Source organism: Ambystoma mexicanum, chromosome 3q (assembly GCF_040938575.1).
Source record: "Ambystoma mexicanum isolate Mex_15411 chromosome 3q, UKY_AmexF1_1, whole genome shotgun sequence".
NCBI classification, from domain to species: domain Eukaryota; kingdom Metazoa; phylum Chordata; class Amphibia; order Caudata; family Ambystomatidae; genus Ambystoma; species Ambystoma mexicanum.
The window spans coordinates 113,525,785-113,552,850 of record NC_090926.1 but is presented as its reverse complement, the minus strand read 5'-3'; the positions used below and the strand labels follow the sequence as shown (position 1 = coordinate 113,552,850).

Below are 27,066 nucleotides of genomic sequence, written 5' to 3'. Positions count from 1 at the left end.
TTAAATAAGCATCTGGGTGGTTTTGGCCACCTTACCGATGTCCCCAAACAAATATTTCAAGGCGGACAATGATGCCGGGATTGACATAATCTTTTCAAGGATCTCTGCAACTGAACCCCAGAACACAGTTGTCAAAGGACACGCCCAGTACATATGGAAAGCGTTTGCAGTTGGTTCGCCACATTTCAAACACTCCCCAGAGCAATCCTCCCAAAACTTAGCCAACTTGGCAGGGGTATAATGGAGCTGATTGAGAATCTTAAACTGAATTAAGCTTAAGCCAGCGTTCGAAGACACAGATTTGGTAAGTTGGCAGCATCTAAGCCATTGTTCCTCGCTCAGCGTTACACCCAAGTCTGTTTCCCAAGAAGTCATTATAATTTTTAGAGATCTGGAATGTGTTTGCACTAAGGCATATAAATTAGAGACCCCTTTCCTTGCCCCATTAGTTGCTGTTTTGTATGCATTCATGCGTAGTGGGTTCTTCAGGAAACGTTGGCCACCTCGCGGCAAACACAGCCCTCATGCGGTGATAGTGAAGTTGTTTATGCTGTCCACCCCCAACAGTGTTCACAAAATCTCCCAGACTCACATAGGTACCCCTTGGGAACATGTCCCGCATTTTTAGCAGTTTATCCGGGTCCCATGTCATCTGCAATGTTTTATCGAAAGTGAGAGAGTTACCAGGGAAGTGCCAAAGAGGAACCTCAGGGTCATAGGGAACAGCCATCTCGATTCTTCTGTATATCCTGGACCATGAATGAGCGGTAGTGCTAACTGGGTCGAACTTGCAGGGGTCTTTATGGCTTTGACTGAAAATGACAGACCTGAGGTCAGTAGGGGAAGCTGCATATTTCTCTATAGGGATATGCGTGGCTGTGTCATCAGGGTCGAACCAGTGTTTAGCGGATTGGGCCTGTGCCGTCAACTAATATAGTTTGAAGTCTGGTGCTGCAATACCGCAGCTCGAATATGGCTCCACCATTTTGTCCCATTTCATTCTTGCAGGTCCCCACCCCGTCCCCATATAAATGAAGTGGCTAGTGATTGTAGCTTTGTGAAGATGTGAAGAATGTCTTGCTTGGCCAGTGGGGAACATTACCAAAATAGTACAGTAGTTTGGGGAGAATGACCATTTTGAGAAGCGCCACATGGCCGTATAGGGGGATCGGGAGCTTGGTCCACAATTGGAGTTTAGCTGTTAATATCTGTAAAAAATCCACATGATTGTCTACATATAGTGTATGTTTTTCTCTGGACACGATTATGCCCAAGTAGCGGACTTGTATCGGAGACCATTTGAATCCACTAATATTGGATGGGCAATTAATGGTGGGCGTGAGAGGAAACAGTTCAGATTTGGAGTTATTGGTATTATACCCAGAGTAGCGTGCAAAGTCATTATTTGTCGGTCATGATGGGTTCCGTGTTTACCTTGGTGTCTCGAATATAAAGCAGAGTATCATCCGCGTAGAGTGATATTATCTTCAGAGGGTCTGTCATTCTGATGCCTCTATGTACATGTTTCCTCTGGACGAACTCAGCCATGGGTTCAATTGTGAGGGCAAACAGAATGGGGGAGAATGTGCAACCCTGCCTGGTACCTCTGCCAAAGGAAAAAAGCAGGGATAAAGTATAGTTGGTGAGAACTCTAGTACCCGGATTAGTGTAGAGTAATCGGACACATCTAACGAAGTACGTCTCCGAGCCAAAGCATTCAAGCACCAAGAACATATAGGACCAGGATACCTAATTGAATGCCTTCTCTGCGTCGAGTGCGGCAACTGGTGCATTCGCGTTAGGGCAGATCTGTGCCATTACCCCAAATAGTCTATGGAGATTAAGATATGTGGATCGCATAGGGATGAAGCCCAACTGGGCTGGGTGTACCAGGTTGGGCATGTGTGAAAGGAGTCTAGTTGCAAGGATTTTGGCAAAAATGTTGGCTTCTGTGTTGATCAGGGAAAGGGGCTTGTATGAGGACATGTCATGAGCGGGGTGTCGAGGCTTCAGGAGCATGGTTATTATAGCTTCACGCATAGAGTTTGGAAGTGTGCCCCAGTCCATAGCCTCTACCCACACATTCAACAGGATGGGGGCCAATTTCTCATGGTATACCTTTTATAGTTCACCACCGAGCCCTTCAGAGTCGGGAGCTTTCGCAGATGTTAAGGCCTTGATGGCACTTATTACTTCCTCTAGCGTGAGTGGGTCTGCTTTCCGGGGATAGGACAAGAGCTCAAGCCCATGCAGAAAATCTTTTGCCACGATTGGAGTACAGTGCCATGTAAAACTGGGTAAATGTGGCATTTATGTCTTTCTCTCGGTTTACCACCTCCCCTTGTGTCGTCTGGATGCTGGCAATGGGGTTACGGTAGCTTTCCGCTGTCAGCATATTGGCCAAGGATTTACCTGCCTCATTGCCCTCACCATACCTGCGGGCCCTGACTGGGGCTGCCATGCACTGTACCTCTCTGTCGGCCAGCTTCTGGAACTCACTTAGTAATTTATGGATGTCCGCAAGGATGTCTTTTTTATGTGTGGCGCTATAGTTCTGTCTGAGTGCCAGCAGTTGGGATTCCGTCTGACTCAATTCATTCCTAACTGATGTGAGTAGCCCGGTGGTCTTAGCCATATGGAGGCCACGGACCCATACCTTCAATGTTTCCCACAGTGTTGCATAGGAGCTAACAGAGCCCTCATTAATCTAAAAAACCTCTCTATCTCCACAGGCAGCGATTCACACACATTAGGATTTTTAAGGATAGCCCAGGGCATCCTCCAACGTTTAGCCCATGGGGGGACATTGCGGAGCTCAAGGCACAAGGCGATCAGAGAATGATCCGAAAGTGTACAAGTGTGGATGTTGCATGCCGATACCGCATTCAAAAGGGAGGTGGCAAGGAGCCAGAAGTCTATACGAGACTCAGAGTCATGGACCGTGGTATAGTATGTGTATTGTTTGTGCGTCGGGTGGAGCATGTGACAAGCGTCTATTAGGGGTGTCTGTAGCATTATTTGTTGCAGAGTGGTGGCAGCCCTCATGGGCCTACGGGGGGTAGTGGAGTGTTGTATCTAGGATAGTGTTAAAGTCTACACTCACAGTACTAAAATATCATTGAGTGGGATGAGCATGTCCAGCACAGCACTATAGAACTCTGGATCGTCCACATTCGGCCTGTATGTGTTGACCAGCACCATTGGGCGGCTCGTTATCTCCCCCACACCAGTATGAATCTTCCCATAGGGTCTATTTTACTGTTCAGGTATTGGAACGCCAATGATGGGTGAATGAGGGTAAGAACCCCTCTTGACTGTGCAGAATATTCCCTAAAGTATTGGAGTGGTCCCCAGCGTGCATTGAAATTGACATTTGCACTTTTAAGTGCATGTGTTTCCTGGAGCATCAATATCTGTGGGTTGTGCCTTGTCACATATGCAGCAACCTTCCTAGCCTTACCCGGGTTGTTAATACCCTTCATATTCCAAGAGAGCAGCTTAACTGTTAACCCACCACCCAAATGAGTGTCACGTGCCATTCGTAATTATAGTGTTCATCATATGTGTGATGTGCATGGACAGATGTAATACTGTTCGCAGCGACATGACTCAATTTTATAACTTTTAACATCCCCAACTGACCCTCATCCAATGCAGGGGGCCAAACATCGCAAACCCCATCCTCGCACCCACACCATCAACCCCAACACGATGATGACTTTCCCCCTTGAACTTGTGGAACCTTCTGCAACTGCCACAGCCAGACCCAACCAATCCCGCATAACTTAACATTTTTGGTCAGTGCCACCCAGACACCTCATCCTCCAACACATAAGATATAGTACTCAGCAACAGTCAATCAGCCGGGTCTGTCCTTTCCGCTTCAAGTTGCGGGAGTCTGTTCTGGTCTGGACCAAGTTCATGTGGCGGTATTGGAATGGAGGCTTCGAGGTAGTCCATTGCTGCCGCCGGATGTTCAAAAAAGTGAGCTCTGCCCCTGTATTGTATCCGTAATTTCACCAGAAAGAGTAACGCATATGGGACGTTTCGCAGTCGAAGTTGCCTTTTAACTTGCTTGTATGATCTCCTCTGAGCCTGTACCCCAGTGGCGAAGTCTGGGTAGATATGTATATTGTCTCTATCATGGCGTAGGGGCCCCATCTCTCTGGCCAGCCTAAGGACCGCATCTCTGTCTCTGTAATTAAGCAGTTTGGCAATGATGGTACGGGGAGGGGCTCCGGGTTTAGGCACATGGGCCAGTGTACGGTGGGTTCTTTCCATGAGGAAATAGTCAGAGAAAGAAGGAGCACCAAAGAGGGATTTCAACAGGGTCTCGACATGTATTTCCATGGGGCCCTTACAGCAGGGCTCTGCCACGGCCACAATACGAATGTTGTTTCTCCTGGACCTGGATTTCAGGTCGTCACATTTGCCTCGCATTTTGTGGACTTCCCTTTTTAGCAGAGGAATGTCTCGGCTGTTGTGACCAATCGTGTCTTCATTGGTGCTTATCCTGGTCTCAGCCTCCGTCACTTGGGCACTTTCCGTGACCCAATTGTGGAGACAATATCATCCAGTTTTGCATTGACGGATACGAACCTATTCTGCATGGTGGTATGGAGGTGGTAATCTCTGGAAGTACTTGTGGACATTGTCGGGGGTCCCCAGTAGTTGACGCCATAATGGCTGGGGTTTGACTGTTTGTGAAAGAGTCCATTGGCCCTTTTTTGCTGGCACCAGAGCCCTTTGTCATTGTCAAGGAGTTATAGTGTTGGTGTTGTCCAGGACCCAATTGGATTGGAAAGGTTACGTTATGTAATGGATGAATTGCGCTGAGGCGTTGAATGCACACACTGACACAACTGTGCGTATGTTGTCACCCCCTAGGAGCTCCTCCTCACTACTTCAGGTGTGAGTTCTCTAGGGTCAGTTCCCTCTGCAGCAGTCCCCTTGTGTTGCAATCGTGCGTCCGGTACCGAGATGCCAGGGGTCGGGACAGCGCACCAGCGTGGGATCCCATGCACGGATCAGGGTCAATGATGTCAGTGCAGTGTCTACAGCATCAGCCGAAGGGCGGGTCAGCGTATATTAGATAATCCGCCACCGTATCTGCATGAAGGAGTTCAGAACACAGTCCGCGGTTTGCACAGGCAATCTTATCAGCAGCTTGGGTGGCTGCACCTAGGCCAGCTATGGCAACTCTATCAGATGTAGTCAACCAGTGTCTTCCCGCCTAGTGAGACGCACTCCCCTCGGCACACCAGAGTACAAAGATGACTTGTATTATGGATGTCAGCCCAGCTTAAGCAGCTAATTGTGTTCTATTACACCTCCTCCTATGTGCTCAGTTTAAAAGAATGGACTGCGCTTTCCCACGTCTAGCAATGTTGTCCATGCTGCTGGAAAATATGTCCATGCACATATGGTGTCACGGATGGTAACTCAAGTGAAATGTCAACCGAGCCAGGCAGCTTTAATAATCAGCGCGAGAAGGAGCATTCACTTCAGAACAGACTCTCGCCTTAAGTGCCGAAGGCCGATGCAGTCAGCAGCCTCCCAAGTTTGCAGACCCATGTAGTGGCCCAGGTGGCAGCACCCCCTATCTCCGCTGTGTTCGCGGTGTCAGCGTGTGGTTCTGCCACGCGGGTCCAACTCTCAGTCAATCACAATTAATCGTTGGTGTCATACACAGTAATATCGCTGAATATCAGCACTTGCCCTATTAGGGCCCGAGTTGTCCAGCGGGCTTCAATAAAACTATCAACACTAGGCTCCCTGTGTTGTCATCAGTTCGAGGTCAAGGATGGACTGTGGCCTCTCGCGTATTGGCCAAAATGTATATTAAGTCAAATGGCTTTCCCCGTAAACGAGGCGTATAATTATGCCGCTTTTATCAATCAGAGTTCTGTACAGGGGCTATGCATTGGGATGTACGGGTTGGCTTACAAGGTATCCGACACAGACCCCCTCTCGTTGAAAGGATCCAGATCAGGCCGTGTATCTCAGTGTTTCCGCTCCCAAACCGGGCTGCAGTCCTCTATGCCTCGTGTTGCATTGGGTAATTGTCAGCGGCAGGCCCAGAACCCGCAGCATGCACCGCTCCATGGCATTCTGCAGCCGATCGATCTGCAAGGATCAGTTATCGGATAAACCAACACCCGATTTCCTCCTCTATTCCGGATCACCGCCTGGCTGCGCTGCCTTCCGGGTCTAGGCCTGCTTCGGGAGCGGGAAAGGCCCACGCAAGTAAGCCGGACACGAACAGCTGGAGCCGATTCTCCCTTCTATTGCTGTCTCAGCGGTTCTTTAGATCAGTCGGGGATTCTGCAAGGGCCCAGTGGTATAGCCACAGCCGGTCTCAATATGGCCTGGCAGTAAGCAACTGCCCATCCGTCACGGTGCGGCCCAACGCCACGTGCACCAGCCGATCCCGATTACACCCACAGTGGGTAGTAGGTTGTTGGTTCACTTCAGCCGGGGTTGGCGCGCCGCCTCGCTTCTGCAAGATTCCTCGAGACACGCTCAGCTCAGCCTCAGCCCAAGGCAAAAGCAGGAGTGTTCTCATAGTTGCACCACATGAGAGGGGGAGGTGTCATCACGCCCAGACACAGGATGGAAAAATTCTGGGCTCCTAACTCTGCGCGGCCTGAGGGCACAGCTCCCACCGCAGATTAAATTAATTTCCTTGCGGTACCCACTTCCAGTCTCTGTTCCCCTTTTCCTCCGCTCGATTCCCACAAAGCAGATATCTCGCCCAATAGATGGCGGATTACTCAGATTGTTCGTACGTGAGTTTCTACAACACTTCCCACACAGGTTTCAAGCTGAGTTGCTTCTCTGGGTGGCTCCGAAAAAGGATATTTTTCAAAGTAGGATTTCAGCTGGAGCGGAGCTCAACAGCTAGGAGGCCATCACATGTGCGTCCAACAGCGCCCCCCTGAAGGATGGCAATTTCTGATAAAAATGGGTCACCACAAGGACAGGAACATGCATAAAGAAATGGACATTAGTGGTCTTGTCAAATCGTATGGCAGCAAGGATGTTAGACTTGATATCAACAAATTGCAGCTTTAGGTGCCAGGGGCTAGGTCACTGTGCCACCACCTCCTACACCTTTCCCCAGATGTCAACTTACTTGGGGCCGCTGGCATTAAACACCTTGCATTCACAGGGTGGCCTGCTGGTGCCAAACTGTAGCCATCTTCTGCCCCCAAGGATTACTTCTGGATTGGGAATCGCTTGGCTGGTAGGAGAAGGTAAGGGCACCCGATGCTTAGTGACAGCCATGTAATTAATGCTCTGTCCCCTGGTCCAACTGTTTATGGTTGTGGAGAACAGAGATCCTTAGGCATCTTGGGTAAGTTCCATTAGAGCTCTCCAACTGACATACTATGGAACCTTCACTACAGGCATTCCTACACTCACAGCTGATCATTCTCTCATGCATTCCCTAGCACCTGCATTCACACCAAGCACAATACAACAATGGTGAAGGGGACTTTTTAGACTTAGGACTGATCTTGTGCCCGCCCACATGTGAAAATAACCACATCATGCAACTCCAGTACAGCCTGCAACCGCGGGTGAAAAGTAACGCTGACAGAGAACGGCCCAGTGATGGTTGTCTTTTCACATAAACTGATGGATACCCGGTTTCTTTCAAAAGAATATGGCAAGCGAGCTAGAGACAATATTACCACAAGGTTATTTCTGATCAAGCATACTCTGCCATGTGAAGTGTGAAATGTGTGTCCATGCTCGAACGCTACCAACACACTGACCGGACACAAAGGCCGATGGTGTTCCATATCCCATAGGATGACACAACAACAACGTTAGCATAAGTGATAGTACGGGATGGGGTGGAATCGTGATTGACAGCGGGTATTGGCAGAACTGCAGTTGAGAGTTTGTGAGTTCTTCCCAAACCTTTGCTTGATGCTGCCCCATATTGGGCCATATAGATTTGGGGACTAAGGAGAAACCAGCCCTTCCCAGGCTGACAGATGTCTTGCCACAATGTGCATGTGGTGAGAGGATGGAGTTCTTTGTCTTTCATCAAGAAATCTCACAATTTGACATTTTAATGGATTAAGTCATGTCCCATTATGCCCAAATGGCCGTGAAGGTGTTGGTGTGGTTTCAAAAAATGGACACTTTACATTTTCAGATCGACCCGGCCGTGTTTGAAGCACACTGTACACAGCCTCCTCCTCTGTTGCAGTCATCCTCCTCTCAGGGTCGGACTGGGGCAAGAAATAGGCCCGGACACCCAAAATGAAGTGGCCCACCCCTTTCCTCAAAAAAGTGGCACACCCCTCGCCTCACGACCGCTGGTTGACCTCTGAAGACATCACCAGACATGATGTCATTTGATCCCACCCCAAAGTGACATCTCATGAAGCGATGAAACACGACCTTTCACCCCTTGACTAAACAGCAAGTGGCATCAAATAGGATTGTTCCAAAGTACACTACCAAAAATATGGTTATGATTTCACTAATATAATATACATGCCATACAAGAATGGATCACCATATGTATCATTAATATCTGTGTGTATAGATCCATATTGTCAAATTACTGTGAATGCAAGCAGTTGTCCAAGGCCAAATGATAATATGTTACTGTATAGCACTTACGCTTAAGCTCTTTTTTATAGAACAAATATGCATACACTATCACCCAACCTGTGTTGGTTCATTTATCTACTTAAGAACGATGAAAGGCTGAGATGACCTTGCTGGGATTCGAACCTGCAGATCACACACATCACAGCAGTGAGCGCTCAACCCACTGAGCTATCATATTGGCTATAGTAAAATGAGCAATTATTCCGTAGTGGATACCATTAAACTGGTAACTGAGATTTAACAGCAGATAAGTTAAGTTCATCTGCAGGTCTGGTGCAAAGTTGGCCACATGTCAAGCCTGCATGCATCTCCTTTCAGGCTTCAGAGGTTGGCAAAAGAGGGAAAGCAGCCCACTCAGAGAACATCCCATACTCTGAGCACTTGTTACCTCATTCATGCAAACAAACATCCTGAACAGCATGCCAGGGAGATGGGAAAGAAAGACACATTACAACAAATCATTCATTGTGGCATAATGAAGTCAATGGCCACTTGATGTTCTATGGTCAAATATTTCTACACTGTACAGAAGCTTTTAGGCACAAGGATTTTGTCAAGTTTCCAAGGACACTGAGATGGAATGTCTTGTGGTGATCGTAACGGAGACAATGGCATAAAAAAAACTTGCTATTACTGCAACTTGCGAAAGGCAAAATACACAGGGGGTCATTATGACCGTGGCGGTAGGGGGTTAACGGGGCCGGTAGAGCTGCCGGCTGCGTCAACCCCCTACCGCCGTATTGCGAGTGTTGCTGGTAATAGCGGGTCCCGCGAGCAGACCAGGATGCAAACAACGGGCCCGTTATTAACAGGCCCGTTGTTTGCATCCTCTACATTCCCCATGCATGCATCATAATTTATGATGCCTACATCATGCATGCAAATAAATCATCAATGCAAGGTAACATGTGTTACCTTGCTTCTATGAAGTATTCTGTTGCAGGTTTATTTACTTTTTTCAAATTTCTTTTTTTTTCTTTTTCACATTTCTTTTCTTTTTTTCAAAACCGGCCCAGGCGTTGGCAGAAACTGGCCCCCACTCCCCAGGGATGATTTCGGCCTGGCCACAGGCCGAGAGGCTGAGGGGCCAATCCGACCCTGCCTCCTCTTCAGTATCAGTGGTTTCCAGAATTGTGTGTTGCAGCCTGAGCCCAGTTGAGTTGTAGTATTTATCTTACTCATCATCACCCCCATTATCCTCAGACTTTGAGGATGAAGGTGGTAGTGGAGGCCAGCAACTTCCCATATCCTGCTGCTGTACACCGCGGGTTCCTCCTGGCTCATCAGTCGATGCAGTCTGTTCCTCTCCGCTTCTGTCCCAGGGACAGCGGCCCTTCTTCTTCTCTGGCTGCAGATCTTGATTGTGTGCTACATTACCTTACACAACAGAGTGATGTGCGGAACACAGTGCCGCCGGATCTGACGTTGACGCCTTCCATTGGCCAAGCACTATCCTACCATTCCCGATATACCAAGAAGCTGCTTTTGTAAAATCTTCCAGCCGCACGCCTCCACCGTGAAAATGTAGGTGATTGCGCCGTGTTAGCCACAAAAAGATGGCATATGCATTGCACTCTCAGCTGCAATCAACACATGCAATCCCCTGCCGCCAAATCACTCTGGGATTTTCTCTCCTCTAATATTCTCTCCTACATTGTCAATCAAATATGCCATACTCTGTTAGAACCACTTGGTAACCTCTGGTCTTTTCAGCTCCTGAGTTACTGACTCCCTGACAAGAAATGTCACGTGTGTTTTTTTTGTTGATGTGAGGTCTTCGTGGGGAGTATCCCCTCACTAAAAGCAGTCCCTAGGAGACAGCACCTTCACAGTTACTGAAGAGTAATCTCCTGCCTTCGCCCAAAGACTTCTGGGATCTTGTCCTCCCCAGTCACTGCCAATGAATGACACGTCCATTCATGTCTTGCAAAGTGGTCACTTGGAGTCTCTCCTGCCAAGAATCACTCACGAAAAGATGGTGCACTCTGTTACCCATCCTGAAAGATTCTCTTTGCCTGCCTCCAACAAACCTTTCCAAAAACAATAACCGTCCTATCTCAATGTTCAGAACTTTCCCTCAACAACCCTTGCAAACGTCTGCCTCTGCTTATAAGAATGATCACAAACGGGCCTTGGATACCCTGCAAGGATGAACTTGTCCAACACACCTTGCGCGCGAACGGCCAAGAAGGTTTGGTCTGTCCGAATCGGTGGAAATTCAGTGTTGACCTGAATAAGTTCACCTGGGTTACTCCAAGCTACGGATTCAAACCCTTGCAACCAGGTGAAGGGAAAGGCCAACTCGCATTGTGCCGCGGCGGTGCTGCATGGAACCGTCTCCCTTAATTGGAATGGGGGTCCATTTTAAGAAGCAACAGCAGCCATTTCCGCCCATGTAAGGAGAAGCACTATCCTGGGGTCAGTTTCTCTCTGCCCTGAACCCCCGTGTGGCATGTACAGGGAGATCTCCTGCAGGACTGCTGCAAGCCACCCATCATTTACCCCACGGTAGCCCCCCCCTCCCCCCAGCTTTATTTACTGTTTTATTTTTCGCTGCCCATAAAGCACGCCGCCCCCGATTCGTCGTGCGCACATTAATTGATGTTGAGATCTGGCTGTGATTGCTTTCTCTGAATTATGTTAGCCGCGGCCCTGGACCCGGTGAGATTATGTACGGTTATGGCACGCGGGGAGGCGGTGGGGCGCTTTCTTGAGGCATTAGCCGAATAACGTTTAATAATGGATCATGTTTGCTAATTTAAAGCTGATGAAGCGCAGAGATGGTTTAAAACATCAGGGGCCTTTTTCCTAGAAAGGAAGCACTCAAGTCGCTTTAACCCTTTGCAGGCGGTCATGGTCTCCGAGCTAGGCCCTGTTCCGAGTCTCGCTCATGCCCGTCATTGTGTTATAAGGAGGGGCAATGCTGTGTGGTCTACTGTACTGGGTAGGATAGCGGATGTTGATCCGGAAGGCCTGGGTGTTAAAATGTGCTTGCCCTTTTGGGTGACATTATTATGTCATGATATGGGCATAGTGATAGTGTCTTGGAGGGCCTACATTGTTGACTTGGTTCAGGTGAAAAGGGTAAAATGGAAACTATGTCAGGAGATAATGAGTTACACAGAATGTTGGGCCCCCGGTGGGGGGCCCAGAGAATGATTGGGCCAAATCAGGAGGGCTAACTTGGCTCTAAGAGACAAACATGAGTCAAGCCAGCATTGGATGTGAGGGGTGCGGGGGCTTGGGGCAAGGGGATACTGTGACAACTCACAGGTAGCTCGGTGGAGGTAATGAAAAGGGGGGATTCCGGATGGAAATTATCTTCCCTATTCACAAAAATGCTTCTGGATGCTGTCACGTGTGAAATGAGAGACAGAAAGCCGACATGTTAATCTTGTTTGATCCTCCTGTTGTGAGACCTCTCGGTGCTTCCTGTAAAGGTCCCACACTACAGCCCTATTGCAATGCTGCCGCCTTGCCACACTTTGCCTTTAGTGTTCATGCATCTCTGCTTGTCATAACGTGCTAGCTAGCCTCGTCTCCTGGCCCCTTTTCTGTCTCTAGTCCTCCTGCCCGTCCATAGCAGACGGTTAAGAGTTGAGAGTTGTTGTTCATTCTGCTGCGTACCTTGTAGCACTGTACACTTAATCCATGTCGTAACCCAAATGATGCGCCTGGATGCCCTTGGGCCAGGTGCGCTTTATAAAAAAAGAAAATACAAATGCAACATTTTCCTCGACCTATAACAGTGCCTCCGCTCTCAATGAAACTATGTTACATGCATCAGTAGTTAAAACTGATCCGTCGCAGCAGGTGAGGTCCTGCAAAAGGCTGGATTGTCCCTGGAATTTCTCCTTGTTCTTCAGCTGCTCCCTGACTTCCTGTCCCGCCCCTCGCAACTCAGCACTGGATTTGCTGAGTTGCAACGGGCAGGACAGGAAGTTTGGCAGTTAACCCCTACACCCCAGCTAGGCAAGATTGTACTATTTGTATCCCTTTATCTCCCAGGGCAAGAAGCGTGGGGAGTGGACACGGGGCTTGGCTCGTGTTTCTGCTGGGCAGTGGCTCGAAATTGGAGTTGAGCCAGCCACTAAGTCGAGAGCACCCAAGACATGCACAGTTCTGATTTTTAATGTGATTTAAGAATTACTTATACATTGTGCTGTGCGTTTCATTTGTCCAAGCCCTTTGGTAAATGGATGGAATAAAATGGATTATACATAAATGTTGATATAATTTACATTGTTTTAAGATGTGTTTTACACATTTCCACAGAGCGCGGGTGTTAAGTAACAGCTTGAAAAGATGTATTGGCATTGTATGTATATACAAGAAAAAGAATGTACGTTTGTGTTTGAAAAGGTTTGCAAAAAAAGAAATATATTTTGCCTGACTGGGCAATAATGATCACAAAGTGTCTGGAGTTGCTTAGGCCCAATTGCGTCACTGCACAGGAACAGGTTTACCACCAATGCTACTGCCCCCGCGAGGCGCTGGAAGTAAATCCTCCTCTCCAACGCCAAACACTGGAGGATTTACCGTAGGAAGAATTACCGCTGACAGTAAATCCCCCCAAATCACGTGTGGGGTCCTTGCACTGAAAAATGGAGCCTAAGACCACCTGCCGCCGCTCGTAGCCTGGCGGGAAACGGTAGCGGAGTTACACAGAATTACCATGGGAATACCGCCAGACTTGGAATAAGGCCCAGTTGTTCTGTGCCTCACTATAAGTGTAGGGGCAACAGAAATAATGGCTTATCATGGAATGAGAATGCATGGGGGAATGTACTGTGCTACATGACGTGTGTTTACCTGATGCAGTACTCGAGCCCAACTCTTAATAAAACAGCATTTTACAAATAGGAGGTATTTACACATTGCCATTAGCACATACTCATCATAGCAAAGTCTGAACTGCTCTCTCATCCTGCTGGGCGGGCTTGAGACACCTCTCGGGAGCAGTGTTAGCAGTTCTGGAGGATTGTAGCCCAATGCCTGCCATCACTCTGGCATTTCCATCAGCACCAAATGCAAACCATAGACTGCCCCAACCACCCAGAGGGGTTTGCTACACAATATACAGCCCCCCTGAGCCATCACCTTGGGTGTTGAACCGTGCCCTTTGCCTTCTCATGGCCCAGCTGGGTTTAGATGTAATGCACCCTGCATGTGATTGCTGTTTAACTTTGAGACAGATACCCGTGTGATGATATTGTACAGCGATGAGTACATGCTTTTACTTTAAAGAAGCACATACATGTCATTGATGTCATTGATATGTTTCTCATTTTTCTCTGTCTAGCCAGAGTTGGGCACTGCAGCTTTTCCGGAGAACATGCACGTACCAACTTCAGCACCAAGCAACTGACTGAGCTGGAGAAGGAGTTCCACTTCAACAAGTACCTGACCCGCGCGCGGCGGCTGGAGGTGGCGGCTGACCTTCAGCTCAATGAGACTCAGGTGAAGATCTGGTTCCAGAACCGCCGCATGAAGCAGAAGAAGAGGGACCGCGAGGCCTCCCTCCGAGCAGCCCCAGCTGGCCGGGGCCTGGAGGAACCCGCATCCTCGGACCAGTCAAACTCTGCCTCTCCGTCCTCTTCTCCGTGCTACCAAAGCACTGAGCGCCTCACCCCACCTCTGTGACCCAGGAGAACTGTGAACAAGCACATCATGGCCATATCCAAAGATCGTGTACGCCTAGATCTTGCTGCTACACGCGTCTACAACAGGGGTCGAGTCTTAAACAAAAAGTGGGGCGACTCATTAACATAACAATTGAATGTGGTGTCACCAGAAATTAGCATATCAAGGTACCCTCTGAAGAAAGAGTGGGGACTCCGTCCACCTGTGTGTACCCTCGACGTGAGCCCTGCTCTCCAACCAGCTTTGACTTTCTGGCACTAAGCTGCCAATTTCCAAAGATCACCCGCTCGCAAAATGAGTCTGCCACGACCTTCTGTGGCCTGGTGTGACTGTGATGGCACACGCCCACAGATGACCCGAACTCTAGATGACTCTACTGAGCCCCTCAGAAATCTGTGGTGACCATGTGAGACGTACCAGATGTTCCTGATCCCCCCCACTAGATTATGATCCTACTACCCCTGCCCACCAGCCCACCTTCCCACCCCTAACACAGTGAAGGTCATGAGCAGGGGTGCCCTCAATCCGACAAACATCTCACTCTTGCCCTTGTTCTCCCACTGAACATCTCTCTCCTAGTACCCCCCCCCCCCCCTTCGCGGGGATCTTGCCTCCCTCTGCCCTACTCCAGCACATTGGCTGCTCTGGTAGATGTGACAGGACTGGGGGATGAGGAAGGAGAATCCCCCCCCCCCAGCAATGGACAGCATCAGCATGGAGGGTGGGGGGGTTAGAAGGGTGCAGGCAGTCTTGGGTGGAGTTCTTTCACATGGTTTAGAGGGTTTCGGGATTGAAGGGAAACTGCTTTCTCAATGACAAGAAGATGATGGCATGTGTGTGTGTCGTGGAGCCAGGTGGTGTGTGAGTTTGTGTGGGAGGAAATGGTGGGGCGGGGTGGGGGGTGCACACATGGGTCTGCAGATACCCCTGCAACACAGGATGCAGAAAAGGACATCTCACTTGCAGTACTCAAAAAGGACACTCAAGATACCAAGAGTACTAGTACCTCGCTCATAAAGGACGCACGCAGGTACCAAGAGTACTGGTACCTCTCTCAAAAAGGATGCACGTAAGTACCAAGAGTACTAGTACCTCGCTCATTAAGGAGTCACGCAGGGACCAAGAATACTAGTACCTCTCTCATAAAGGAGTCACGCAGAGACCAAGAGTACTAGTACCTCTCTCATAAAGGAGTCACCGAGGTACCAAGAGTACTAGTACCTCTCTCATAAAGGTGTCACGCAGGGACCAAGAGTACTAGTACTTCTCTCATAAAGGAGTCACGCAGGGACCAAGAGTACTGATACCTCTCTCAAAAAGGATGCACGTAAGTACCAAGAGTACTGGTACCTCTCTCAAAAAGGATGCACTTAAGAACCAAGAGTACTAGTACCTCGCTCATTAAGGAGTCACGCAGGGACCAAGAGTACTAGTACCTCTCTCATAAAGGAGTCACGCAGAGACCAAGAGTACTAGTACCTCTCTCATAAAGGAGTCACGCAGGTACCAAGAGTACTAGTACCTCTCTCATAAAGGAGTCACGCAGGGACCAAGAGTACTAGTACTTCTCTCATAAAGGAGTCACGCAGGGACCAAGAGTACCGGTACCTCCCTCAAAAAGGATGTTCGCGGGTACCAAGAGTACCGGTACCTCCCTCAAAAAGAACGTTCGCAGGTACACATATTTCGACAAAAAAAGCAAGCTGAAAGACCCTTCCTACCACAGTGGGGTGCAGAAATCTCACAGCACGTGAAGTGCAGCTGCCCCTCCATCTCATGGGGTAAATAGACAGCCCAATCGTCACTTAGTAATGCGGCCGTGCAGTGTGTTGAATCATTTTGCATATAGGGGGGAGAGGGTTATGATTGGGGTGTCTTGATGAATCGTTATGTTTTGTTTTTCTTGACTTTGTAAATGATGCGAGACATACCGAAAGTATTTGCCAATGAAAGAGCAATGCACCAAAAAGGCGCCACTGGGAGAGGTGGAGTCCAAATCTGTGAGTGTAACCATAGCACTGGGGAGAGCTGGACAGCGGGCAGGGGGCCGGTAAGGGCTGCCAAGGGGGCTCCTGGGGCTGGGCTCCCTGAATATGTGTAGGCGTACGTGTTCCCTCTCTCGGGGAAACCGCGAGTAGGGGAAGAGAGCGCTGATAGCCAGAGAGGCGGGAAGATGGCCGCCAGCGCGGGAACATTACTTACCCTTCCGCAGCTCCCATCCCAGAGATGCTCATTAGTGATTAGATCTGCCGCTGCTGTGAGGAAGCACATAGTTCACTTTAAGAAATTATTTACCGGCGGTAATTTATGAGCCTGAAAGCGGAACGTGAAGCTCAAGATATAACTTACGCAAGATACGGAAGATAAGGCACAGACCCCTGAAGGGACGGCTGATATTGGGCACGCGAGGAAGGGGGCTACAATGCAGCGGTGCAGAGAGTGTTACTGATGGCAGCGTCGGTGCCTACGTAACCCCTGGTGTCGCTCTGTGAGGGATGGGCAACCACGCATCTGTACCTCCTCTTCCCCATCAGCTGCACATCCTCCCCATCAGCCACACATCTGTACCCCTTCCCCATCAGCCACACGTCTGTACCTCTTCCCCATCAGCCACACGTCTGTACCTCTTCCCCATCAGCCACACGTCTGTACCTCTTCCCCATCAGCCACACATCTGTACCCCTTCCCCATCAGCCACACATCTGTACCTCTTCCCCATCAGCCACACATCTGTACCTCTTCCCCATCAGCCACACATCTGTACCTCTTCCCCATCAGCCACACATCTGTACCCCTTCCCCATCAGCCACACGTCTGTACCTCTTCCCCATCAGCCACACATCTGTACCTCTTCCCCATCAGCCACACATCTGTACCCCTTCCCCATCAGCCACACATCTGTACCTCTTCCCCATCAGCCACACATCTGTACCCCTTCCCCATCAGCCACACATCTGTACCCCTTCCCCATCAGCCACACATCTGTACCTCTTCCCCATCAGCCACACATCTGTAGCCCTTCCCCATCAGCCACACATCTGTACCTCTTCCCCATCAGCCACACATCTGTACCCCTTCCCCATCAGCCACACATCTGTACCTCTTCCCCATCAGCCACACATCTGTACCCCTTCCCCATCAGCCACACATCTGTACCTCTTCCCCATCAGCCACACATCTGTACCCCTTCCCCATCAGCCACACATCTGTACCTCTTCCCCATCAGCCACACATCTGTACCCCTTCCCCATCAGCCACACATCTGTACCCCTTCCCCATCAGCCACACGTCTGTACCTCTTCCCCATCAGCCACACATCTGTACCTCTTCTCCCATCAGCCACACATCTGTACCCCTTCCCCATCAGCCACACATCTGTACCCCTTCCCCATCAGCCACACGTCTGTACCTCTTCCCCATAAGACACATCTGTACCCCTTCCACATCAGCCACACATCTGTACCTGCTCCCAGGGGAGTATGCAGCATTGCAAGAGTGGGAGGAAGGGAGGTAGAAGGTGGGGCACACAAAAATCCCCCCCAAAATGCATCTTGGAAAATGTAAACGGACACACAATCATTCCTACCTCCTATATTATGACTTGCCTCTGCACCCTCTCCCGGGTACATTAGGACAAGAGTGGGGCATGGAGCTGGTTGCTCCTGCTCTGCATCTGACTCTGCTTCTTATTGGGCCTGCAATGCAGTCAACGGCCTGGAGTGGGACACACAGCGTGCTCCTGCTATGCCCTCCATTGTGCATGGAGGGTGCAGAGCAGGAGCATACAGCCACACTGCTGTCCGTGCTCTCCTCCAGACTGCTGTTCTACAGGCAGCTCGGCTGAGCAGGAGCACACAGCAACACTGCAGTCCTGTACAGGATGCCCAGGAAGAAAGTCATGCACATTAAGAAAAGGCAAATTGGGCTTTAACATTTACAAGTGAAATGATTCTAACTCTGATTAAGAAATTCATCAGCATCGCGAGCTCCTGGCCCAAATTTACTTAGCAATGCGATTCTGAAGATCAACCCGGCCTTATAGGCGAGGGTTCTAAAATCTTTATGTGATAACATAATCCATACAAAAAAAAATCCTGAGTCCTGGAGAAATTCTATTATCATCCCAATTTATAAGAGAGGAGACCAATTGGCAGCGTTAAACTACTGCCCAAACTCACTCTTAGACGTGGATGGTAACATTTTTGCAGCACTAATCCTGAGGGATTCGGAAAATTGGGCAAAAGTTAAGGGGATAAAACCAAAACAGAAGACAGGATTTTGGAGCGGACAATCTTATCCTTAGTTGTGTCAGCTCAGGGTCCTTTATAAAGGGAGGTAAACTCCCAGGCTTTCGATACCATTAATAGAGATCAGTAATGGGGAAAACTGAAAAGCTAGGGTTTACCTGAGAACCTGCTGGCCATTCTAATAGAATTGCATCAAAACTCATCTTTATGAGTTACAATGACTAGACTGGGGGACTTGACTCAAGCAATTGGTATCGATAGAGGAGTTCGACAAGGTTCCTGGTTGCGCTATTTCTCTTCAACTTGTACCTATCAGACCTGTTCCAATGGCTTGAAGATATGGGTTTGTTTAGTTCTAAAATCACCACTACGAAAATAAACTGGTTGGCATATGCCGACGATGTTGTGATATTAGACCACACACAAATTGGATTACAACGCTTACCGAATGCCCTATCTGAATATGCACTACAAAATGATTTGAAAATATGTCTGAATAAATCCAAAATAGTCATTTTTAACCATCCTATGTGGGCTATGAAAGCATTCACTTGGCATATGGACAAACAACCCATTCCAGTAACAAATGAGGTAACCTATATGAGATCACAGATCAGAGCATTCCCGACTAAAATCCATCTACTCTCAATCTTAGATATAAAGATATTAAACATGGGATTGCAAATGAAGAAAATCTGTACAAAATGTTGTAAATTCTCTATTCTTCTTATAATAAAATGTTATATTGGAAAAGTAGGGCCTTTCCTATTTGGCTTAGACTCTAATTCCCAAGCCTTTGATATTGATAGGGACAAAATTGAAGCAAAATTATGGAAAAGAACTCTTGGTCTTCCCAATTGCATCCCACTAGCCTGTATAAGATACAAACTCAGTCTTACCTCACTCCTGGCTTGGTTGGAATGGAAATGGGTATGTATATATATAGACTGAGCCTCGAACCTCCGGTATCGTCCATATACAAGGACGTGACAATACTAATGCATAAAGCAGATAACTTATTTGTGAATAAATTAAGATTAAAGTGTAATGAAATATTAACGCAATCGGATAGTACGATAGAAACCCTTAAGAAAATGGATTGGATAAGGACTATAGAGAAGATGAGATTAGCTAAAATATCATCTTTGTTTACTCCAACTGTCAAACCTAGGTCCTTCCTGCCCTATTATCTAAGGAAATCGCCAGACCCAGGAGTTAGAACAGATTTCCTTAGATTTATATTTAATATCCTGCCTACCTTAGAAATTCAACATATTAGAGATAAAGTAACTTTTCCCACAGACATATGTGAAAAGTGTGAGGAAACGGAAAGACAATCTATCCAATATCTCCTATTGAAATGCTCAGGGACCTAGGACCTGAAATTGCAAAGATTTCAACGATTAGTACATGATGTCGGGTCATTAGATACTAACACTTTCTGGGAGAGACTGGCTTCGGGAAATGAACTATTTCTTACGGTTGAAGTGGTGAAGACTTTGAAAGATCTAAATCTCACTGGTAAGAAAGTTATGTAAACGTTGGAAACTTGAAAAGCATTAGACGACTGTTCTCCTTGTGATTGTGCTTGATCCTGTGACTTCTTAGATAATGTTTTATTTCCCCCTTTTTCTATTACTTTTATTATCTGTTTTTTTTATTCAATGACATTTTATTGTTTAAGATTTAAGACTGTATGTGATTAGATTTTTGTATTACTTAATGTTATATTTTTTTGTTGACATTTTCTATCGGAGATTTTGTACGATATAATGAGCAAAAAGTCAAGATTTTGTTTGGGCTAAAACACAATAAATAAAAAAGAAAAGAAAAAAGAAAAAGAGCGACTGGCTGCCCCAAAATGCCACAGACTAGGCTAGTAATAACACAAATCATACTCAGTTTCAAACCAAGTATTCGATGCGTTATTACTTGGCTAGACTGGCATTTAGAGGCAGCCAGTCTGGCCCTTTCTTACTGTGCTATGACTTTTTTATGGGCATTACTGGTAAACCAACAGGTTATCATAGATGCCCAGAAAAAAACGTCATCATACCACAGTAAGAAAGGCTAGACTGGCTGCCCCCAAATGCCAGTCTAGCCAATGCTTGGTTTATCATGGATGATCATTAAAAAAGTGGCAGTGCCATTATGGCACACCACCCCTAACCCCCACCCGCCAAATGGGTGGGTGTGTGCATGTGTTTGTGCTGACTGTCTCAGCAAAAACACATGCACACACCCACCCATTTACACTACATTTACTCACTATACAGACATAAATACACAGCACAGCACCAGGAATACATAAACATGCACACGCCCATAAGCAAATGTTTTCTTACCTGTTTCAGTACTTTCCTAAGTCCCCAACTGCATTGATTAGTCAGACTTCAGAAAGTAGTCAGATCATTTATTTCTGGTATCGGATGCACTCCGACTTCAGAAAGAAATCACCTGACTTCTTTCTGAAGTCAGACTAGTGAATGCGCCCAGGGCTGGAGCTGAAGACAGAGTACACAGCACTATCTGGTGTCCGTGTCCTGCACTGCTCCAGGCTGCAGCTGCTGCACTGGCTAAGAGCAGGGTTGGACATGCAGACCTGTTTTCTATGTGCTCCTGCTCGGACGGCACCCTCTTTATTCTGACAGAGGGACATCTCTCACGTTCGGCACCCTCATTGTCAATGAGGGTGCCGAACGGGAGAGTTGTCCAGCTCCTAAATGTCCCGGTCTGCCTCTTCAAAGAGCCACTGGGCGCGGGGGATGCACCCCACCCCGTGCTCAGTACTCCACTGCCTCCTCCCCATCAGTCACCAATCTCTACCTCCTCCTCATCAGCCACACATCTGTACCTCCTCCCCATCTGCCACATATCTGTACCCCCCCATCAGTCATAGTACCTCCTCCCCATCACACACACATTTGTACCTCTTGCCCCATCTGCCATGGTGCATTAGAATCGCTGCACGTGCATCATTTTTTAAAAACACTGCAGGTAAACCCTGCCCCACACTTCTCTCTACCCTTTTTTTCTCTACCCCCTCCCTTTACACCTTTACAAGCCCCCTTCCCCCTTTACCATGTTTTACATTTGGTTTGCGCGGTTTCTATAAAACAAGCGAACCCAATGTAAACACATAGATCATGGCGCATCGAGGTAAAAGTATAAGAATGCAAAAGCATCTTGGTAAAGACATATCAACAGGGTTTTTAAGTGAGCTCGGAGTGGCCAGGCCAGAGCCCTGGCAGTCTCCAAAGGGGCCCACTGGCAGGGACCTGCTGGGGCTCACCCTAGAGTAGCCCCAGCTATGTCGATCCCTCATCAAACCTCTTCTTTTTTCTAAACCAAAGCGCTGACACTTGCAGTCAGTCCTTTAACCATGCAACCTTTGGCTAAAAAAGCTGCCTGCTTGGGTGTTTCACTCTTTACCAGCCCTCCTTCTGTTTCTGAGTAAAGAGCCAACACCCAGCAGGCAACCATTTCAATCAAGGAGACACATGGTTAAAGGGTTGCCTGCAGGAGCCAGTGACCACCCACAGGCAGCCCTTTAACCACACAGCTCCTTGAATGAAATGGCTACCTGCTGGGTGTTCTCCACACATTAACACACAGAAGTAGAGCTGGGGTGCACTGGTGTCATACCGTTGGTGCTCCTGGTCTCTCCTTTTGTTTCTTAATCCCAGGCTCTGACCCCCCAGCGGTGCTCGGAGCCCATGATTTGGAACAAAAAGGAGGGTCTGGACACACCAAAGGTAATAATGTCAGTGCGCCCCAGGTTTCCTGCTCTTACCAGTCCCCAAACCCCATAAGCGAGGGGGGAGGCGCTGGTCTAAGTACCCCCACACGTACTTAGGCTACACCCCCCCCCCCCCCCAAACCAGAGTCCCCCAATTTAAACCACCGTACATCATCAATCACATATTTTATAGGTTACACATTTCGATAATTGCTTACTATCTACACTTTATAGGATTTGGTCTCACAATTGAAAACACACACACACACACACACACACACACACACACACACACACACACACACACACACACACACACACACACACACACACACACACACACACACACACACACACACACACACACACACACACACACACACACACACACACACACACACACACACACACACACACACACACACACACACACACACACACACACACACACACACACACACACACACACACACACACACACACACACACACACACACACACACACACACACACACACACACACACACACACACACACACACACACACACACACACACACACACCTCTCTCTCTCTGCGGGCCAAGAGGGACATTTTGTCCCAAATCTGCTTAAATTGCCCACACTGTGTCCCTCTGTTGGTTGATGTGAACCTGGCTTAGTCTAACTCACAGAGCCATACACATGAGAGAGTATCAAAGAAACCCAATGTGTTTACCTGGGGGCTGAGCCGTGAGGCGCTGGGCTCACATGTACCAGTGACAATCCCTTACCCGTCTTCCTCTGGCCACAGTAGGCCAACAAGGACCTAGGAAAGGTGGGTAAGAGCAGACCAAGACTGTTAATGTATTTAATTGTTTTTTTTTTATAACGCGCCTAATACCATACCTGAGTTTGGTTTCAAAGCGCGGATCCGGGATTCGAACCTCTGTTGCTTTGCGTCGTCTTGCTTCTAAGACCAGTGTGTTGCCCCTATGCTATTCTCCGTTCACTACACTTTTACTAATGGCAAGTTAGCTCAGCGAGTCAAGCGCACAGCTCCAACGACTGTAATTAGCCTGCAGGACGCGCTTTAAATGCTTTGAAGGTCAATTCAATTGTTCATGGTTTCGGTTTAGATTAGTAGACCCTTTTAAACTGGGCAACGGGGCTTAACATTACAGTGCTTAGAAGTGGGAGGCACCCAGCGCTAAATGTGAAGTCCTAGTCATTGGCTCGCCTACCCCACTCAAAGAAAAAGAATTGCCACTCCTCCACCTTTCTTTGAGAAATAATCTCTATAAAACATGATGTCAAGCTCAGCGCGAGCTCACAGGTCCATGCCGTGGTCACATGAGAATTCTTTACAAAGAACCTCGTAAACAGATTCTACTTTACATGATTCTTTTACAAGGAACCAAACAAACAGACATAAAAGGATTGCAAGGGCGGGGCAAAGCTGGACCCTCCTCTTCATAGAAAAGCGCACATGTCCTGGAGTCGCCTCCTCCACTCCCTATGGCCTGATCGGGGCATTAACAAATCCAACTGCTCGTTGGTCTTCCACTGAGCTCCCAGACTTGCTAACACCACGCGTGACAGTGACATCATTTACTCCCAACATTGCAATCATGGGAGCATCTTGACAGAAAAAAGTAAATGATTTGCCCATTTTCAGGCAAGGAATGTTATACGCCCCCCTTCCAAAGGGTTAACTAAACCTCTGGCCTGCTGATCCGAGGGTTTCAGCTTTCTAAAAATGACTGGATCATATATACTGGTCATAACGTGGGCAAAGGGATCGTCCTGCTTAACCGGAGCAGGCATCGTCAAGTCCTGTGCTCACAAGCCGAAATTCCCCACAGGGGACCTGCATTGTTTGCGCTGAGACGCAAACAGGCCCCCCCCCTCGGCAACTTTTAGTCATTTTCACTGCGAAGTGCAAAAGGGAGTGTGTACAATGCTGGCGAAATCCCTGTTTCGCCTCCCATTTGCACTTCGCAGATCAAATCGAGCAAATGCCACCTGCCTCTTACTCTTGACAGGCAGCATTTAAAATGGATTCCACTGGCACCTGCCTGCTTTTGCGGGTGTAAAATAGCGGGAGGACTCCCTAGCAATACAAAGCATTTATGGCTGCATAAACCAGTCATGCTGCGCATAAATGCAGGTGCATTTGTATGGCAGAAAGGATGAGGAGGCAGAAACGAAACTTTCATTCCACACCCCCACTCCACCATACCAATGAATGGAAATGTGGTATGGCGTAAATTGCATGGTAAAATGTATATGAATGCATTATATATATCCATTCTACGTTAAACCAGTGCTTTAAGTGGGCCCCAGCCAAACACGGCCGGGTATCAGCAGTCTCCAAAAAGTGGGGCTGAGCGGAGGCCCAGCCGGTGCCCCCCAGTCCCACCACGCCATGGCTGGATACATTATCCCACCACGGCCGAAGCCGTGATGGGAGATGTGCCCGCCATTTTAAAGTCAGGCCGCTGTGTGACTGACAGAAGTGCCAGCCAACCACAGCGAAACTGAAACTGGAAGTTGCAGATTCAGCAACACTGTGGCTGGCTGGCACTTCTGTCCGTCCCTGTAACTTCCTCTTGTGACACCTCACATGAGGGATCACAAGCGGAAGTTATGGTTTCTTTGTTTCCGATACACACGTCACTAACCATCAACGAACCCCCGGGTTCGCAGATGGTCAAAGACGCCTCCGGCTCTGTGATCTATCTGCTCTGCAGAGCAGAGCACAGAACACAGAGCCCGAGGCGCCTTTGTTCATTGGCAAAGCTTTATAAAAGATGGCATGAATTGTGTGCTTTTCAAGTCATCTTTTACAAATTTAGAAATATGTAACATATTTCTAAATTTATAAAAGATGGCGTGGAAAGTACACAATTCATGTCATCTTTTTATAAAGCTTTGTTGGCGGACAAAGATACCTCAGGTTTTGTCCATCCTCAAAGTTTTATAAAAGATGGCTGGAATTATGTACGTTTCAAGCCATCTTTTATAAACATAGAAATATGTTACATATTACATGTTTAATATGTTACATATTTCTATGTTCACAAATGATGGCTTGAAAAGTACACAAACCATAGTAAGGTACGCATGTAAATATATAAATGCTTACATACATTTATATATTTGTTTGCACACCTTATTATGGTTTGTGCACTTTTCAGGCCATGCCCACCATGGAAGCCACACCCCAAAGTGAGGGCCCCCCCTCTCTTATCCCACTTAAAGCACTGCGTTACACTAAGCTGAACATGAACCCCTCTAGGATTTCAGGTCAGGATTGCCAGAAACATTTAACTTAATTAGCACCAAGGCAGGGTGAGTGGGGGATTTCCAGCCAATCAGGGAGTTCAGAATGCTGGCTTTAAATCACGGTAATTCCTGCATTCTGAGCCCTCTCAGCAGCGGGAGGCTGCCATTTTCCATTTGGAATTTGGAAGTGAGCTTTTGACCCCTTCCGCAGGCACTCCCCATATTCCATCTCCCTTGTCCATTCCCCCCACCTCAACCTCTGCCCCACTTCCCTGCAGCAGCCACATCCCTTTCTGGTGCCTGAAAAACTCAGTGTTCTGGCACTTGCCTTCTGGGGCATCTTGTATTGTAGTTTAGGTTGAGAAATGGCTACTGCGCCATTTCTCAACTTTAAAAAAAAATGAGCACCATGGAAAGCATGTAGGGAGGTTAATAGCAATATAATGCATTGTGCAGGTGCATCACTGAGTCTTGGTTGGGACCCTCGTGGGGGGCCAACCTGGAGACCATGTCTGCGGCAGTGGTGGAACTGGAAACAAATTGGTGGGGGATCCCACAAGGGCCGGGGTGGGGGCAGAGTTCGGGGGGGCCGCGGTGCCCGAGGAGGAAGGGTTAAGGGGGTGCAGAGCTGGCAGTTGACCTCCGATCAAAAGAAATGTCCAAAATAATAGTTTAAAATGGCACAATTTCTTCCAGGCTACTTGTTTTCCACAATATATATCAATTCCACTTTAAACCACTTCTATTGCACTGGCGACGAGTTACTTCACTATGCAGATAATAGTTTTGACCAGTGTTGCTGAGTAAACATTCTTTAAAATGCACAATTTGCATCCCATTTTATTAAAAAACTCCCCCTTGGGGAATATTCAAACAGGGTGATTTCTGTTCACCATAAGCAACATTTTCTTTTACTTGAACCCAACCCGGCACAGCTCCTGCAGCTCCGCTCTGAAAGCAGTTGGGTGGCTGCATCGTGTGCGATCGTTTTAATAGGGGTATTTATTTATGCAATGTTTGTCGGATACTGTATATTTATTTATGCAATTTTTGTCAGATACAGGTATCCGACAAACATTGCATAAAATAAATAAATAATCCGGGTCCATGTATCCGACAAATATTGCATAAATACATAAACCGCGTTGTGGCTGAGGACTGTAACTTCCTCTTGTGACCTCTTGCATGGGGTCACCAGAGAAAGTTACAGTTTGCTCGCGGGTGCTTTTTTTCTCTCGCTTCCCCGCAGCGCAGAGCAGAGATTTGGGGCAGCTGACTCTGGCCGGATCCTGAGATCCGTCTACACATCTGGTGCTGGTCTGCGGTACTAAATAATCTCTTCCATTGTAGGTGGTGGCTTTTTCCGTTTTATTACAATCCTCACAAAATGGCAAGCGTTACAGAAGAAAGCTATTCATTGCAAGGTCATCCTATCCCACGGCCCAAAAAAGTGGAATGTCTCAAACAAGAGATGCTGCATTTGATATCCACAGATGCCGTGCGGCAGGGGTCGAGAGCGACACGTGTTGCGATGCTGA

At 47.9% G+C, this 27,066-nt stretch overlaps 1 protein-coding gene across 1 annotated transcript in view; it reads left to right on the top strand.

Annotated features, from left to right (window-relative positions):
• LOC138581803 (homeobox protein Hox-A1-like) overlaps positions 1–15,126 on the top strand; it is a 61,905-nt gene extending 46,779 nt beyond the window's left edge. Inside the window, exon 2 of the mRNA XM_069652819.1 lies at positions 13,937–15,126. Within this exon, the coding sequence (XP_069508920.1) occupies positions 13,937–14,277 (341 nt within the window). The 3' untranslated portion in view covers positions 14,278–15,126. The remainder of the gene's footprint in view (positions 1–13,936) is intronic.
• Positions 15,127–27,066: the final 11,940 nt, after the last annotated feature.